At 38.6% G+C, this 17,569-nt stretch overlaps 1 protein-coding gene across 1 annotated transcript in view; it reads right to left on the bottom strand.

Moving 5' to 3' along the window:
- Nucleotides 1-17,228, bottom strand: part of RBL2 (RB transcriptional corepressor like 2) — a 43,070-nt gene extending 25,842 nt beyond the window's left edge. Inside the window, exons 1-8 of the mRNA XM_061138516.1 lie at nt 16,871-17,228; nt 14,250-14,380; nt 11,427-11,627; nt 7,030-7,094; nt 3,377-3,505; nt 1,876-2,036; nt 1,719-1,783; nt 945-1,131 (exon numbers count right to left, since the gene is read on the bottom strand). Of these exons, the coding sequence (XP_060994499.1) occupies nt 945-1,131; nt 1,719-1,783; nt 1,876-2,036; nt 3,377-3,505; nt 7,030-7,094; nt 11,427-11,627; nt 14,250-14,380; nt 16,871-17,113 (1,182 nt within the window). The 5' untranslated portion in view covers nt 17,114-17,228. The remainder of the gene's footprint in view (nt 1-944; nt 1,132-1,718; nt 1,784-1,875; nt 2,037-3,376; nt 3,506-7,029; nt 7,095-11,426; nt 11,628-14,249; nt 14,381-16,870) is intronic.
- Nucleotides 17,229-17,569: the final 341 nt, after the last annotated feature.

Genomic DNA, 17,569 nt, shown 5'->3' with positions numbered 1-17,569 from the left:
TGTCTTGGTTTCAAATACCTTTCCCAGCTGTTCCCATAACTTGCTTCCTCACCTTCTTCAGGTCTGCATTAATACTACCTCCTCAGAGACGCCTTTTCCAACCACCCTATCTACACCCAGGAGCCCAAGGCCCACCCATTCTCTCTTCTCCTCAATACTTTGTTCTACTACTTTATTTTAGTTTTCTTCGTTTATCATCATCTGATATACTATATATTTACTTGTCTGGTTATTGCTTATCCATCTCCCCACACCAGAATATTAAACAGGATATTCATAGCTGTTTTGTTCACTGATGTAGCCCCAGTGTCTAGGACACAACCTGTATATAGAATATCTTGAGAATATTTGCTGAATGAAAAAACCAAACCAGCCTTGAGTCTGGTCTTACAGGTGAGTGACCCCTTGGAATTAGCCATACTTCCTCTGGAAGTACCTATCAGAAGTTGCTTATTTTCTATGAACACCACACAATGGAAGGGAAACTCTCAGTCTCTATCATCCTGCCTGATATGACACATGATCCAGAAACACCGTTTAAGAGAGTTTTCTTAAAGACTACAGATTCTCAGTTTCCCTAGTGTCTTAGATGAAGGTACTAATTCGGGTCAATCATTTTCGAAATGCCTACTATGTTCAGTATGTAAAAGCTGTATATTCCTGGCCCATCTTTTCAAAACCAACAACCAGCCTGAGGCATTCGTTGACATGTATATTAAATTCTTTTCCGAAGCTCTAACCAAAATTTGTGAAAGTCAATGTCAACAAAAATTAAAATAATAAAGACAGAGATAACCTTTTCCACTGCAATAGGTAGGATGTGAATTTTCTTTTTCGTACTGGAAGCCAGTAAAACGCACACACACACACAGTTGCCGAAATGAAGCAGAGCCTCGGGCGTGTCTGCTCCCATGGTGCCCCCCTTCCGGCACGGCTTGACTCACCTTGTCAAAGTGCTGCTGCAGGATGTTTTTCATCTGCACCCTCTCAGCAGTCTCTGTTCCTGAACCAGTATTCAGGCACCTTGAGAGAGTCCCAATTTCCTCCTCAGCATCCTCTCCCAGAAAAATCCGCTCATCTAAATTCCCAACAGATAAAACATACTCCTCATAGGCTTTATTGATGGCTTTACTAGAGGGGGGGAGAAAAAAACAGGCAAAATGTACACTTGCAGAACTGCCATTTGAGGTTGTGTGAGGCTACTTGTTTCACTGTTTTCGTTTACTAAAAATTCTAACAGTTCTGTGAAAGTTAAATTTCAGTGGGATCACTAAGATAAAAACAGGAGTATAAAAATGCAGGGTGCTCCACTATGCTCATGCATTGCACGGGAAGTGTATTTTGCTGACAGTGTTCCAGGGTGGGTGCCCTGTACCAAGCTGCCAGCCGAGTTCTCTCTCCTGGCTGTTCCAGGCACCTGTGAAGACCTCAGTGCTTCTACATCATCATTCACCACCTGGGTAGTTCCAGAAGGATTTCTTTCAAAAATGATGACTCCAAAACTTAACTATCGAAACTTTAAAGAATGGCCGCACAATTTTCAACTACTTCAAAACATGTGCTTTGAGTAAGAGTTGATAGAATTTTTTTACTGCATCCCTATATTCTGCCATAAAACATATTCTATTTTTCCAGGATACAAACAATAAAAACATTAAACTCTGACGTTCCCTGAGCACATAAAGTATGAAAACACTTTTTATAACAGAAGTACTCACAAACTCTCTCCAAAATTCCCAGGTTCTAAAAAACCAGTAAGATTTTCTTCTTTTCCCTTAAGGAGCTATGATGGAAAAAAAGATCCTTAAGTCATCATATTAAATCAAGTCTTTACCCAGAAAATATTTTCAAATCATTTCTTTACTACTTACAAACCTTTTTTTCATAAAGCTTCCTAATATAAGGTTTCCAGAAATGTTCCTTTATTCCTTTTGCTTCCAAAACTAAGCCATCATGTAAGGAACACAGCTTCTCAATAACGCAAGGTGGGTCGGAGGAAGGTTTATAATCCTTAGCATGAAAATCTTCAGATAGACCTATGAAGGGTAAAAGCACAGAACAGGGATATCAGGTAGCATTCAACAAGCCTAACTATAATAAATTAAAATATAAATAACAGAGAGTCTAATCAGCACATGAGTTGCTAGCACATGCTTGTATAGGAAATAGTGTAAGGTACTAATTTAACCATTTAAATACACTTCAAAAATAGGAAATAGAAGTAAAGCTTTTATTATGACTCAAAAGATTTCAGTTATCCAGTTATCTATCTGGAGATAGTTAAAAAAGAAAAACTAAAAAATTATTTTTTATACTACTATAACATCTACAAAACAGAAAAATAAAATTTTGCAAAGAAGTGTTACATTCAAATAAAAAAGTCACTTTGAGAAAAGTTACTGTTCAAAGCACATACTCTTCATATACTTTGATTTAATTATATTAGATGTTTTTATTTTATTACTTTACAGCCCTCCTTGCCCTAGACTCAATGCAAGGCAAAAAAAAAATAACAATAATAAATAAATAAGAGGGAAAAAGTGAAGGGGACCAGCAATATAGAAACACAAAAGGGAGTTAGGAAGAAAATAAATGAAAGGACAGAATATGGAGAACTCTAGGCTTACCAAACCAGGAGCAACTGAAGTTAATTAACTCCACTAACTTTAAAAATCTACCTCGTGAGTCAGACAAGTTGAAATTCTAATCATAACCACTTCAAAACTGACAATCACTCAGAATCCTACCAAAGTATTATTCAAGCAGCAACAGCATTACATACTAGTTCAATAAGTACTTTTAAAATATTTGCTTTATAAATCATAATTTGGCCTCTTACTGTATATCATTCATAGAAATTCTACACTTTAAAGCCTACTAAATGCATTACCAAAATAATTATCATTTCCACATACCTTTTAGAGCTGAAAATGCATTTTAATTATTTTAGAACCATAGGTACTCCTCTTCTGTAGAAAAGATTTGAATGAATAAATCTTTCAATAAATCTTTGACTTCCTCCTATGTGTCAGGCATGATACTTGCCAACACACAAAACCACCGTCAGCTCGAATGTCATCATTGCTATTCCAGATTTCTAAATTCCTTCTTCTCATTGAGTATATATTTCAGAAATTTCTAAAGTTGTCATCTAACACTTTTAAAATGTTGTGGTATTTGCAATTTTTCTTTCTACAAATATTTTTACAGAGAGCTCAACTCCTAGTTCTCAGTACTCTGGGATAACTATGGTGATGAAGCGTGGAAAAGCATTTATGTTCTCTGATGCTAGGAAACCTGTACTATGTATACAACCCCCAAGAGTAAACATAGTGTAGACATGTGAGTCACCGGAGTCCCTGATTTACAAACTTACCTTTAAAATTAGGGTTCACAAGTTCTTTACGATTGGAACATTGAAGGGCATTTCCATAAACTAAGTCCAAAGCACACAGCAGAAGATGATAAGAATTAACCAAATCATCACTAATCATGGGAAAATTACCTACAGGATTATAAACAATTATAGAGTCAAATCTGCATCAACTTTACAATATTATAAAAATAATTTCTTCCTTTAATTAAAATGACATTATACAACAATATGCAAGGCTGACTCAAGAGCTACAGAAAGTGTTTTGGCAAATTTACATTTTGAAATATTACTTACTGTTTAATAAATTTCTAAGAGTTTAAGAAAAACCAAAACTTTACTAAAAATGCCATTCACTTAATAGTTGTTAAATAAGCATTTATTAAATGCCTGTCCAAACTTACTTTCACTGGTTTTTCTTTTGAAAACACTGAACACAACTTCATAAATTATCTCAAGCTGTAAGAAATTGTTGTATATGAAAATACTTTTCTGTCAGGAAAACTGGTATAAGTACTTATTTGGGAAAAGCTAAAAAATTATTAATATAATTATTTTTTAGCATATATGTACTTTAAAAAGACCAGAAACTATCATCAGACCCCTAATAGTAATAGTTCAATGCTTTTTGATATAGTAATACAAGCTCATACAAACTAACGCAACAGGATCACAGTAAAAGATATTTCATTTCTACAGCAAATATCCTGGGAATAATTGCTGATGCCTGGTAACAGAGAAAAAAGTAAACCAAAACCTAAACCTATAGAAATATATAACTTTTGTAGTTCTGGTTTATCTCTAACATTGAAAACAGGTTTTTACAGGCAGTTAAAAGAGTTATTCTTAGAAATTAAAACATAGTTCTAGATATTTTGTACCTTTAAGCATACCCCTCCTTCCATTAAACACTGCTTATATATGCTTCATATTGATTTTACATTCTCATAGTAACAGATGAATTCAATCTAAATAGCTAACATACATCTGAAGAATTATTTCTAAACTTCAACATTTTCACACTAAATACAAACACACACTCACACTACTTTGTTTCAGGCTTGTTTTCTTCTTTCCTCTAAAGAAAGTTACCACTTACCTCAGCATATCAGGATAAGCAATTCATTTTTTTAAATAGGTGAAACATTTCAACAAATGAATTTAAATGAATTAAAGAAAGAGAAAAAAAAAATTTTCTGTCGCCAAAAACACAAATGATAATTAATAGGTTAAATTCTGCATTGATATAATGAAACTAACTTGCTTGGTTTGACTATAAAGATGCTTAATATTAAAATATACTCAATTCCTCAAATGTAAAACAGGAAGTGGTACCTACCAGTTTCAAATTAAAAAGCCCATCACACTGACAAGCCTAAACTTGTCGCTGGTGTGTACTTGCCATAGAAGGAAAAAATCTGCAGCCCAGTAACTTCTTACGAGAAACTTAAATGCCCCTAAAGATCAGAATCTAAATTCCAGGACTCTCCTAACATGACACAGTCTACCTTTCCAATCCTGACTTTAGAAATAAATCCCACTTTGTGAAATATTTTATCTTTCAATCAACAAAGATAATCTGACTAAAGACTTGGGATATCATGTAAAACAGGAAGCGGTGCCTAACGGTCTTCAGGCCACAAAGCCCTTCATGACAACAAGCCCAAACTTGTCACTGGTATGTACTTGCCATTGGAAGTCAACAAAGATAACAGGCAAATGTTAGCTTATTTATCAGGAATGAGATTATCTGGGATGCCCACTGTTGCACACAAAGTCATGAAAAAGATGCCCATAAAAGAATACACCTCCTCCCCCCAAATAATGAAATCGAGAACTGAATAAAACCAACTAACCTACTCTACTGGAAAAGATCGTAGTGAATCATGAATGATCACAGCACTGGACTGTGAGTAGAAAAAGGCTCTTCAGACCAAATAATTATAGACAATTAATAACAGTAAGATAAAATTCAAACACTGAGTTAACTGTAGAGACAAAAACTATGCCACTCCAGTTGCTCAACTGAGACCAAAACCTACTTGAGGGCAATACACTTCTTTTCCAGTAATTTATATATCAGTACTAAATACTTACCTCCAAGTGTACATATACCAAAAAGACATCAAACAGATAAAAATCCTCTAGTCAGATATACCTGCCCATAACCTACAGCCAAGATTAATCTCATATATAACACCAGCCACAGTAAGCCAAGGGGCAGCAAATGTTCAAACTATCATGAAAACAGTTTATGTGCTCTTAAGATGTTCTACATTTCATGCCACTGATCACACCACCTTCATCTGCACTAGAGAAACATGCAGTGTGATGGAAAGCAAAAATAACCAAGAGCTTACTTCTGACAAGGCAAGATTTTTCTTTTCAATCAAGCATGCAGCTCGGGGAAGGCAGGATGAGTTGTAACCTATAGACAAATCACAGTGACACCGACAGAGTGACACATCCCTGCCGGAGGACCCACACCCCCAGCATGAAACCAAGAGCTGGAAGATGTGGATTCAAACCCTAGCTCTTGTTCCAGCAGCTGGTTTCTGGGCCTCAGTAACTTACTCTTTAAAATAAATATATTGGGCAAGTTGACCTAATAGTGAGAATCTCTCCTATTGAAGAAACACCTTTCAGCTCTATAATTCTTTGATTTTAGCTCTGCATTTTATTAGGCTATCTTAATGGCAAAGGCATTCTACACAGTCTACAGAAAAAGCTATGGAACCGTACTTTCTTTTCTTCCTTATATTACTAAGAATCATTTTTACACAGAAACACAGAGAGGACAATGATAGTTATAAAAATGTATTCCACTGAATGCAGACCTTGGGCAGGTTAAGTGAGAAGAGAGGGCAGCAAAAATAAATTGTATCTAAAGACATTTGAGCAAGCATGTTTATCTGAACAAGGCATAAAAAGTAATCTAAATTACTTTGAGAATGATTAGTCCCACTTCATTATGTAAGGCATGTCTTGTGCAAAATACATGTCCAAGACAAAAGCACAGACACACTAATGTGTTTTCAGCCCATAATTCAGAGATAATATGCTTTGGAAAAGATGTTGTGTAAGAACAAAACTAAAGGATATTCCATTTAATGCACGATGTTTGGTATACTGTAAAGAAATCCAATGCTGCGGAGCAACTAAGCCGGTGCATCACAACTACTGAAGCCTGAGCGCCCTTGAGCCTGTGCTCTGCAAGAGAAACCACTGCGATGAGAAGCCTGTGCACCGCAACTAGAGAGTAGCCCCTACTGTAAAGTAATTAGCCTCCAATTAATAAAAACAAATGAAAAAAAAAAAAAAGCTCAACATTCAGAGAGTAGCCCCTGCTCGCCACAACTAGAAAAAGTTCATGCACAGCAACAAAGACCCAGCGCAGCCACAAATAAATAATTTTTTTTGTCTTTTAGAACAGAGGGAGATCGAGAGGGAGGAAGGGAGGAAATATCAAAGGAAAAAAAAAGAAGGAAAAGAAATTAAAAAGATTTATTAAAAGGCAATACTTAAAAAAAAGAATGTGGGATTCAAATCCTCGAGAAATTTTTCAGTGAGCATCTTTTCCTGATACACATTATAGGTTGACAGTACCTGAACTTTTAAGTAAGCTAATATTGAAATAAATATTACGCTTTCCTTACCTTTTGCATATATAAAAAGCACCCAACAAAAATGGAAAACTTCAGACACGGTACAGGGCTGTCGCCTTTGGGGGGAGAAAAAAGTCATGAGATAACAGAAGAATCAGAAAAAGACATGACACATGACTGTAAACTAGGTGAGAAGCAAAACCCACAGTTGGAGGGAGTGACGGCAGATTCATTGCTCATGGAAAACGTGCAAGAAGTTCTGCTCCAATTGAACACAGGTAAGGAGATAGCTCAGAGCGAGGGAAAGCTCGCTCAGAAGAAAAATTCCGAAGAACTGTAGACGCTTTTCCAGGTCAAGAAAGCTAAGGCGGAAAATAAAATGAGTTCTATTTTTTAATGAGTTCATCAAAGCAGGGCAATGACGTTTAATCCTTGCCATCAAGTGGTGAATAAAGCCCTATAATATGATAACCAAGAGAAGGATCTTGTAGCGAATGAGGAGACTGAGATACATGGAGAGCAAGTGTACAGAGTTAAGGACAGTGTGGGAACTAAACCCCAGTCTTCAGCTTCTCCTCAAAGCACCTTGTTAGAATAAGGGTACGAACAAAATAACAGTACGAATGAAATTAACAAAATAACAATAGCTCTTTTGATGACATCAGCAAGGCTAATGTTGCTTTAAGACCCATGTATATAGTCAGATTGGCTTCCCAGGTGGCGCTAGTGGTAAAGAACCTGACTGCCAATGCAGGAGATATGAGATGTGAGTTTGATCCCTGGGTAGGAAAGATCCCCTGGAGAAAGGCAGGGCAACCCACTCCAGTATTCTTGCCTGGAGAATCCCAGGGGACAGAGGAGCCTGGCAGGCTACATAGTGTCAGACGTGAGTGAAGCAACTTGGCACACACACATGCAGTCAGATAGCCCTGCAATCTTTTTCCCTCTATCACAGCTGATGAACTGTAAACCCTCACTCTCTAAAGACATTCCAGATTATATTAAGCCACAAAAAGACTTTTTTGGGGGAGCACGCTGCATGACATGCAGGATCTTACCCCAAAAAGGGATCAAACCTGTGCCCCTGCAGTGGAAGTATGGAGTCTTAACCCCTGGACCACTAGGGAAGTCCCATGAGAGGACTTTTCAGTGGAAATTCTGGGCTTCCTATAATTCCTTATATTTCTATCATTAAGAATACCTGTTGTAGGTACTGTTGTAGGGAAGAAGAGGGGGAAAAATAAAATAGTACCTGTTGTATTTGCTAAGTCATCTGCTAAAGGGAGCTTTAGACCTGTTTAAAACTGGCTTTTCTATCAAAACCTCTGCCAGTGTTTAGATGAGACATGTGTTGGCTCCATATCCCAATACCCTTATTCTTACAAGGTGTTTTGAGGAGAAGAAGCTGAAGACTGGGGTTTAGTTCCCACACTGTCATTAACTCAGTACCCTTGCTTTCCATGTGTCTCAGTCTCCTCATCCGCTAAAAGATCCTTCTCTCCTTGGGGAGCATATTGTAGGGCTTCATTCACCAGTTGATGGCAAGGGTTCAACGTCATGGCCCTGCTTTAAAAAGCAGCCTTCCCACCACAGACACATGACAAACTACATAGTTTTGATGCCTACCAAGATAAAAGTCAAACTTTTAGGCTTAACGCTCAAGCCATTCTAACTTTCAGTTATAAGTCCTAGGGATGCAATGTACAACGTAATAAATATAATTAACACTGCTGTAGGTTAATATATGCAAGTTGCTAAGAGAATAAATCTTAAAGGGTTCTGATCAGAAGGAATTTTTTTTCCTATTTAATTTTGTATTTCTATGTGAGATGCTGAATGTTCACTAAATATATTGTGGTCATCACTTCATAAGTCACATCATTATACTGCACTCCTTAAATTCATATAGTGTTGTATGTCAGTTATATCCCTATAAAACTGGAAGGGAGAAAAAAAATTAAGCTACTCCCAAAACTGGCTCTGTAACTTGAGAACTCTGGAACAAACAACCAACTTAGCCAAATTTCCTCCTTGCTGCTGTGGTATTTTCATTCTTCATCCTCTGCATAGAAGAATCTCTCTCTCTCCAAATTCACCAAAACGGGTACCAAATGATGGGTACCAAAATCCTACCCATCCTTTCAGACATGTTTCTACTTCTTCCATGGAACATTACCTAACTGGCTTATACAGAGTGGATTATTTTTGCCTCAGAAGTCCTATATTTCTATTATCTTTTGCATTTATACATGCCTCTCCCTTATAATACTTACTGTAAGCTCTCAAAAGACAGTAACTGTGGGTTTGGGTTTTGGCGTGTTTGTTTTTAATATTTGTGTCCTACATAATACCTAACAAAGTAGTTCATATAGTAAACTCTCAATAAATATTCAATGACAAATTTTCAAAGACCAGTTTATAAGGAGAACATGGGCTCTCAGGCAGACTCTTTAAGATTCAATAAGAGCTCCACACTTACTGTGTGACCTTGACCAAATCACTTAGCCTCTCAAAGGCTTGTTTCCCCTACATGTAACAACAGTATCAACCTCATGAAGCTGAAGTAGTGATTAACTCCAGTAATACATGCTTAACTTAAGTCTTAGCAGAGTCCCTGCACCACAATAAATGCTCAGTAAATGGTAGGAATTATTATTACTATCATTAGGGCGATACAAATGTAGATCTTTTAGTAAACTTATCTTAGAATTTTCTTAATTAGAATTAAGCAATATATACACCTAATATAATACATATGTGCTCAGTCACGGTCCACTCTTTGCAACCCCAAGGACTGTAGCCCGCCAAGCTCCTCTGTCCATGGAATTTTCCAGCAAGAATACTGCAGTGGATTGCCATTTCCTTCTCCAGCAATATAATCTATAAACATAATTAAGAAAATTCTATAATATATATTATAGAATTACTTTGTCAACAAAGGTCCATCTAGTCAAGGCTATGATTTTTCCAGTAGCCACGTATGGATGTGAGAGTTGGACTACAAAGAAAGCTGAGTGCTGAAGAACTGATGCTTTTGAACTGTGGTGCTGGAGGAGACTCTTGAGAGTCCCTTGGACTGCAAGGAGATCCAACCAGTCCATCCTAAAGGAAATCAGTCCTGGGTGTTCATTTGAAGGACTGATGTTGAAACTGAAACTCCAATACTTTGGCCACCTCATGCGAAGAGCTGACTCACTTGAAAAGACCCTGATGCTGGGAATGACTGGGGGCAGGAGGAGAAGGGGACGACAGAGGATGAGATGGTTGGATGGCATCACCAACTCAATGGACACGAGTTTGGGTGAACTCCGGGAGTTGGTGATGGACAGTGAGGCCTGCCATACTGTGGTTCATGGGGTTACAAAGAGTTGGACATGACTGAGCGACTGAACTGAACTGATAATATATATATGTAATAACATATATCAAAGCAAATACAATCTGACATCATTTTCTGCAACACTTTAAGGAAAGAAGATACTCTATATTTTTCTATAAATGATCATATCAGCTCATTCAGACTCAGAAACAAGCTTCTATCCAAACTTTACAGTACTTCATTATAAACAGACAATTCCCCAAAACTGCAAGCAAACCAGACCGGCTGCTTCCACAGCAGTGGGGTCAACTATATAAAAGCGTACATTGTTTTATTTTTTAAAGATGCTCACTTACTATAAACATCCATCACAATTTGGGAACATTTTTATATATTGAAAGAGGAGCAAACGTTATTCATTCAATTATAATAACTCACTTTCCCCTACTTTTGTCAACATCTTTCTAGTTCTATTTTCACTTCTACTTTATGAAACAACTTTCCTGAGAAAAGTAAGAATTTGTATCCCATAACTGCCCTTATCTGCCAGGAAAGATGGAAGACATTGAGCCAGAGTACAGTTTCAGACTTTGCAGACACAGTCAGAAGCACAATTTCATGACAGTTTCAAATCAATTACTCTCCCCCAACTGAATTTCTCTACTTTTCACTGGTTGTAAACATCCAAATACAAGGAGAAGCCTTTTCAGGGGAATTTACTCAGTCTTACATAAAAGTCACATAAAGAGTTTATATGTATTATAATATGTAGAAAATAATAGAAAAAATCAATACAGTCAATAAAAGAAAATTAAGTAATCAAATTCTATACCCAAGGTGGCTAATTGGTGAGAGCACCTATAGTCCCGTTGTTGCATTGTTGGTTGCGAAAAGGAAAAGTTTATATGAACACAGATTCCACACACTTTGCAACATGAAAGAAGCTAAACTCTTCAGAGCTAACATAAAATGAAAAGCAAGCAATTATGATGAGAAAAAAAGATTACTTATGAAATCACATTGATTTCTTAGGACTGGCAAAATAAACTGAGGGATGCGGACCAAGGGATCAAAACTGTAGCACAGACAGAAGAGTGTGTATTCCTGCTTAACAAATATAAAAACATACCGCTGTTTTCTTCCTCTTTGTTGACGTGGCTGCTCCTCTTGAGGATATTTAAAAATGTCCTGAAAGATGGGTTCATATTTCTTAAAAATTACAGCAGAAACAGTGAAGTTTCTTTCTAATCTCTCAGTGCGTTCTCTGAAATGTGGAGGGAGATTGGCCATGTCTTCCCATTTCTTCATCTTGTTAAAAAATTCAATTAAGCTGATAGTAAAAATAAAAAGTGAGATTTTCATAATTAATACAAATATAGGTAAATAAAAGTAAATCAACATTAACTCATTATTACTTTTAGACAGTGATATAAAATCACAACTCATGACTCTGACAGGCTTAGTCTCACAGGTCGGTTTATTTCTCTCATCTTCCAAATCTAACTTTCCTAATCTCTTTTTCTGAGATTAAGGTTTTTTTTTTTAATTATGAAATACACATCAATACTGTAAAATAAGTAAGTAACCAGAGAACAAAACCAACATTCATGTACCAACTGATTCAACGGATATTAACATAGCACATAAACTTTGACATGTTTGCTTCAGATGCTATAGAAACAGCCAAAGTTCTCATTTGTACTCTCCCCCAATCCTATTTCTCACTCTTCTTCCCCAAAGATAACCATCATTCTATAGTCTGAGTCCTTCTCATCCAAGTTTTTATACTTACTATGTGGTTATATATGTACCCAGCAACAGTATCTTTTTATATGTCTGATTTTAAAGTTTTATATAAGCAGTATACTGTAAGTAGCATTCTATAACTTACTTTTCCATTCAACAATGGCTTTTTGTTTGTTTCGGGGCCTTGTCCTGCAGCATGTGGGATTCCAGTTCCCTATCAAACTCACACCCCCTGCAGTGAGAGTGTGAAGTCTTAATCACTGAACCATCGGAGAATTCCCCATTCAGTAATGTTTATGAGATTAATGTTGATATGGATAGATTGAATTCATTCATTTTAATTGCTAAAACTATTCCTCCATATGAACTACTATTTTTTTGCATTTACTCCCCAACCAATGGAAATGGAGCCTTCTAATTTTTCTCTGTAACAAAAAATGCTATAATGAACACATTTTTATACATGTATGCTGGAATTTCTTTAAGAATTACCCCCAAGAAATAGAATTGCTGAGTCAGAGAATATGCATCTTCAACTTTACGGGCTGATGCCAAATTTCCCACTGGAGTGACTGTGCCAATTTATACTCTCTCTAACGTACATTAGCAATACAGAGTTCCTATTTCCCTGCATAATGGTATTGTGCGTGCATGCTAAGTTGCTCCAGTCGACTGTGTTCGACTCTGTGTGACCCTAGACTATAGTCCTCTAGGCTCCTCTGTTTATGGAATACTCCAGGCAAGAATACTGGAGTGGGTTGCCATTCCCTTCGCCAGGGGATCTTCCCAACCCAGGGATTGAACCCACGTCTCTCACATCTCCTGCATTGGCAGGCAGGTACTTTAACCCTAGCGCTACCTGGGAAGCCTGAATAATGGTATTATGAGACTCCAAATTTCCCCAATCTGATGAGAATGAAATAATAGCTAATTTTTACTTTGAGCTTCTTTGATTACTGGTGAGACTGAATATATTTGTTACATCTATTAGCTATTTGAGTTTAGGCTTCTGTGAAATCATATACTTTTCCCAGTTTTTAGTAGCTATTTGTCAATTATTAACTATTGTTAGTGGTTCTTTATTTAATTCTGGATATTGACCATTGTTACACTGTAAATATCTTGTCCCAAACTGCTCTTTGCTTTTAATTCCTTTAGTCCATTATGGAAGAAAAGTAAATAACCTGAACCCATAGGTAAGAAGTTAAAAACTGAGCTTTAAAAAAAAACAAACTGAGCTTTTGAAATGGAAATAAAACTGAAGTCTGAGAAATTACTTGTGTTAAAGTATTAGATAAGTTTAGACTAGTAAAGTCTATAATGATTATTCCATAATTTGACCTTTGCTTCTAAAGTTCCTTATCTGTCATTTAACTAGATTACTCTGTCTCCACTTTGCTTCTTTGCAATGATTATACTTAGCACCTTCTTTAAGGTTTATAGCCAAGGTGTTCAATTCTTATCAACTGCCTCTTATTCTTAGGCCTAAATATAACTCAGGATGAAATTCAAGATTAATAAATAGACTACAGCTAAAAGATTACATTTCTTGTTAATTATTTTAAAGTAAGTGATTTTTTTAAACCACTAGGTCCATTAAGTTTTGACAGTGGTATTTCCTCCAAAATGCCAAACATCCTTTTCCCACCAGCCTTTAATAAGCCATGAGAAAATTAACCCAAAGTGCCCAAATAATGAAACATAATCAATTCAATAAACATAATCAATTCAATTACACAACAGACAGAAAAAGAAATTTCTGCCTCCTCCTTAAAACATTCTTTGGCCTTCCAACTGATTTTGTAATAGTGTTACTTATCCCCCAAATAGGAAACTGAGTATTTACACATTACTTATAGAAGATACCAGTCCTGTGCATGTAGTTGCAAGTTTAAGACCATAAAATATTTACCTTTTCAATTTAGAGTATCTTTACTTAGAATTCTCCCAATAATTTCAAAATGGTAAGTCATAACCTTTAATAGTAAGCTCCTCATTTAAGCGTCAAATACATTAAAATTTAAATATTTTTCTCCAAAGAAATAAAATATAATGGGTACTAACTTAGATGTGGCAAAGGAAAACCATGACCTAACTTCTAAATTTAGCATTCCATAGGCACAAAGGCTCAGAAAGTGAAAAAGAGAATTCCTACTGTCACTATGCTTTTATATTAGCCACACTTTAAAAACTCTAACATAGTTACCTCTGCTCTGAACATCTCAGGATTCGAGTTAAAGATACATAGTTTCCTTCAACTGTCCCTTTGCTTACGGTTGGCACAGATTTTCTGCAAGCCACATATAAGGCACATGCTAACCAATGAAGATCATTTCCCTGTAAAAAAAAAAAAAAAAAGAAAGAAAGAAAAGAAAATTGAGTTTGAGCTAATGAACTATATATATTTCAACTGAAAAATTCTTGTGGGAAACTGCATTTTCAATGATGTTCCTGTCCCAAATGCTTTTATGACACAGTCTTTCAAGGAGAGGTATAAGTTTGTTCTTTGACTTTGATCTGGCTCCACCAACAGCACAGATGAAAGTGATGCAGTTTTCAAGATCAGGAAAGGCAACAGGGATTCCACGTGGTTCTCTCTCTCTCAGAACATATACCTTAGAAGTCGCAACAAGGACAGAAAATACAAGAAATCAAAAGATGAAAGTCTATAACCAGTATTCTGTATTAAATATCAACTGAATTTTATTTCCCACTGTGCCCTTCCATGAGACTGACACCCCACGTGGTCCGACAGCACCCCTGACGGCCGGTCCCCCAGAGCGGGGGTTTTGATGTTTCTGTGCACTGCTCTACGCACAGGACCTAGATAAGAGTGTCTGGCAAAGAACAGGTGATCAACAAGTATTTGGAAAATAAATAAATATTGATTCACTTATTGGGTGAACTGATCGAAGAATCTGAGATCAAAGTCTTTTTTTAAAAAATTGAGCATATTTTACACACATTTTTAAACATAACTAACCATCTATTATTTGTCACTTGTTTATATAACACTGGGCTTCATACGACTTAATCACTGTGAGTTAAGCATAAAAAGTGCAAAATTATGCTTTTTCTATTTAATTTACAAGGTTACCCTGAGGGTAAAATAAGAGCTTATTTGGAGGCACTTATGCCCATCACCAAAAACAGTCCTTCTCTTTTGTCACAGGAACCACTAGGAAATAAACAATAACATGGCCTATTCAGTCAGATCACCTAAGCATGTGAAAGAGCTTTGTGAATTCTAAAGCACTATCCATGAACGCTTTATGCTCCAGAAATTCCACATTACCTTACTTAACCTTCAGAACATCTGTGTAAAATAGGTGCAAATATCTCAAGTGGACATATCACAAAACTGAGTTTGGAGTAGTTAAGTAAATTGCCCAAAGTCACCAAGTCCTGTCAGGTTCTAAAGCCAGTACTTTACTAGCTTTTCCCCTCCTCTGTTGCTGCTGCTGCTAAGTCTCTTCAGTCGTGTCCGACTCTGTGCGACCCCAAAGGCGGCAGCCCACCACGCTCCCCCATCCCTGGGATTCTCCAGGCAAGAACACTGGAGTGGGTTGCCATTTCCTTCTCCAATGCATGAAAGTGAAAAGTGAAAGTGAAGTCGCTCAGTCGTGTACGACTCTTAGCGACCCCATGGACTGCAGCCTACCAGGCTCCTCCATCCATGGGATTTTCCAGGCAAGAGTACTGCAGTGGGGTGCCATTGCCTTCTCCGTTCCCCTCCTCTAGATGTAACTAAATTAAAATTCTATTAATGCAAGAATAAAAAAAAAAAAAAAGAATAAACTTAGTGAGTGCCACACAGGCAAAAACACCGTATTACAGTTCAATAACACCTCGGTTAGGCCTTCCCATTCTGAGCCTATTTGCCCTACTCTTTCCACAAACTATTAAACTACTTAAGAAAATCGTATGGCCCGCAGTTTAAATACCACTCCCACGAGCAGTCAGACAGCAGATAAACAATACAGACTTCCGTGTCACTTCCCATTGGCCCGTAAAGGGGAGGTGCCTACAGAGTTGAGCCTCACTGGCTAGAATGGCCATTTTTCTCAATTGCAAGCCCCGTCCGAAGAAAGGGACAAAACATGTCTAGATGACAGCGACTCTTAAGAATCCTGTGCAGTGTCTGGGGTGACCCATAGGTCCTCAAGATCGCCGCAGTCCTGACTTCCTAGAGACAGATATGAGTCTATATCCAGGTAGGAGGAAAGCCCGTTTCATCCGCTCACGGGAAGATTCGTCTTTGTTTACAAATACACAAACACAGCCCGAAACGTAACGCATTTACTCAAATCGCAATGCCTGGACAAAGGCAATTAGGTACAGCTTGCAAAGAACTTAAGGAGAAGCCTGGAAATGCAGACGCTAAAATCGGGTTAATTACAGTGCTAGCGCAGGCAAGCCCCCCACCCCCATCCCTTTTGAGTACGGTCCTGACAACTGCACCTGTTCAGTCGGCCAACCAGATGGCTGTATTTTTGTAATCAGACCCCAACACGACCTCAGCCTCGAGGTGCTAGTTCAGGGCAAAGGCTGTTCCCTCTTCGGAATGGAAGAGGGAAGAGAACCGAGACAGAGTTCACTTTTAGGGCCGCTAAGGGCTTTTCAAAAGCCAGGTTTCCAGGACGAAAGTGAGCAGAAAATACTCCCTTCCCGCTCCAGGCTGGGGGACCGGGAGAGCCGGGGCTGACCTGGGTGGGGGGGGGGGGTCCCCCCACTGGGCGCCCGAGCCGGAGAGAGAAGGGCCCCCATCCCCCGCGGCGGGGCGGGACCGCTAGGCCCCGCAAGCCGCTGGTCTCCCCCCGGGCGCACCTCCAGCGTGTAGCTCTCGCTCATGCTCCGATAGCTCTCCCAGGCCTCGGCCCGCGCCGCCTCGTCCATGTTCAGGCGGCTGCACAGCTCGTCAAACCGCTGCTGGGTCTGAGGGGCCGGCGACCGGGCCGGTTGCGCGGCGTCCTCCGCCTCGCCATCGTCCTCCTCCTCCTCATCTGAGGCCGCCGCCGCCGCCGGAGGGGGAGGCGGGGGCGGCGGCGATTGGTCGCCTCCCGACGGCATAGCGTACACCTGTGCGGCGGGTCCTCAGGTGAGCCAAGGGCCCGGGCCCGTAGCCATTCAAACCGCGAAGCGCCCGCCGGTCGGCCGCCCTCTCGGTGACTGCGCCGCCGCCAACGGCGCTGGACCTCAAGTCGGCACCCGTAGTTCGGAGCACGGCCTGCTGGGAAATGTAGTCCATGCCGGCGGCCCACGGGGATCAAAAATCATATTAAAAAAAAAAAGTCATCTCGCGTCCTCTCCCTTAGCGTGAAATAAAAGCGACTTATCTACATTTCAAGTACCTCTTCATCGGGAGACCCATTCAGCAGGGTTGTACTGAAGAGAAAGTATCTAAAAAACGTTGACACGTGAAGGTTTAGTGTTCAAAGCGTCCTCAGAAATAATACTTATCACTTGCGTGTCCTAATCTGAAAAACCAAGGTAGTAGTAAGGGCCTGTCTGCCTAAGTTCAAATTT

Source organism: Dama dama, chromosome 4 (genome assembly GCF_033118175.1).
Source record: "Dama dama isolate Ldn47 chromosome 4, ASM3311817v1, whole genome shotgun sequence".
Classification (NCBI taxonomy): Eukaryota; Metazoa; Chordata; class Mammalia; order Artiodactyla; family Cervidae; genus Dama; species Dama dama.
The sequence above is the reverse complement of the archived record's forward strand: the minus strand, read 5'-3'. Positions and strand labels throughout refer to the sequence as shown.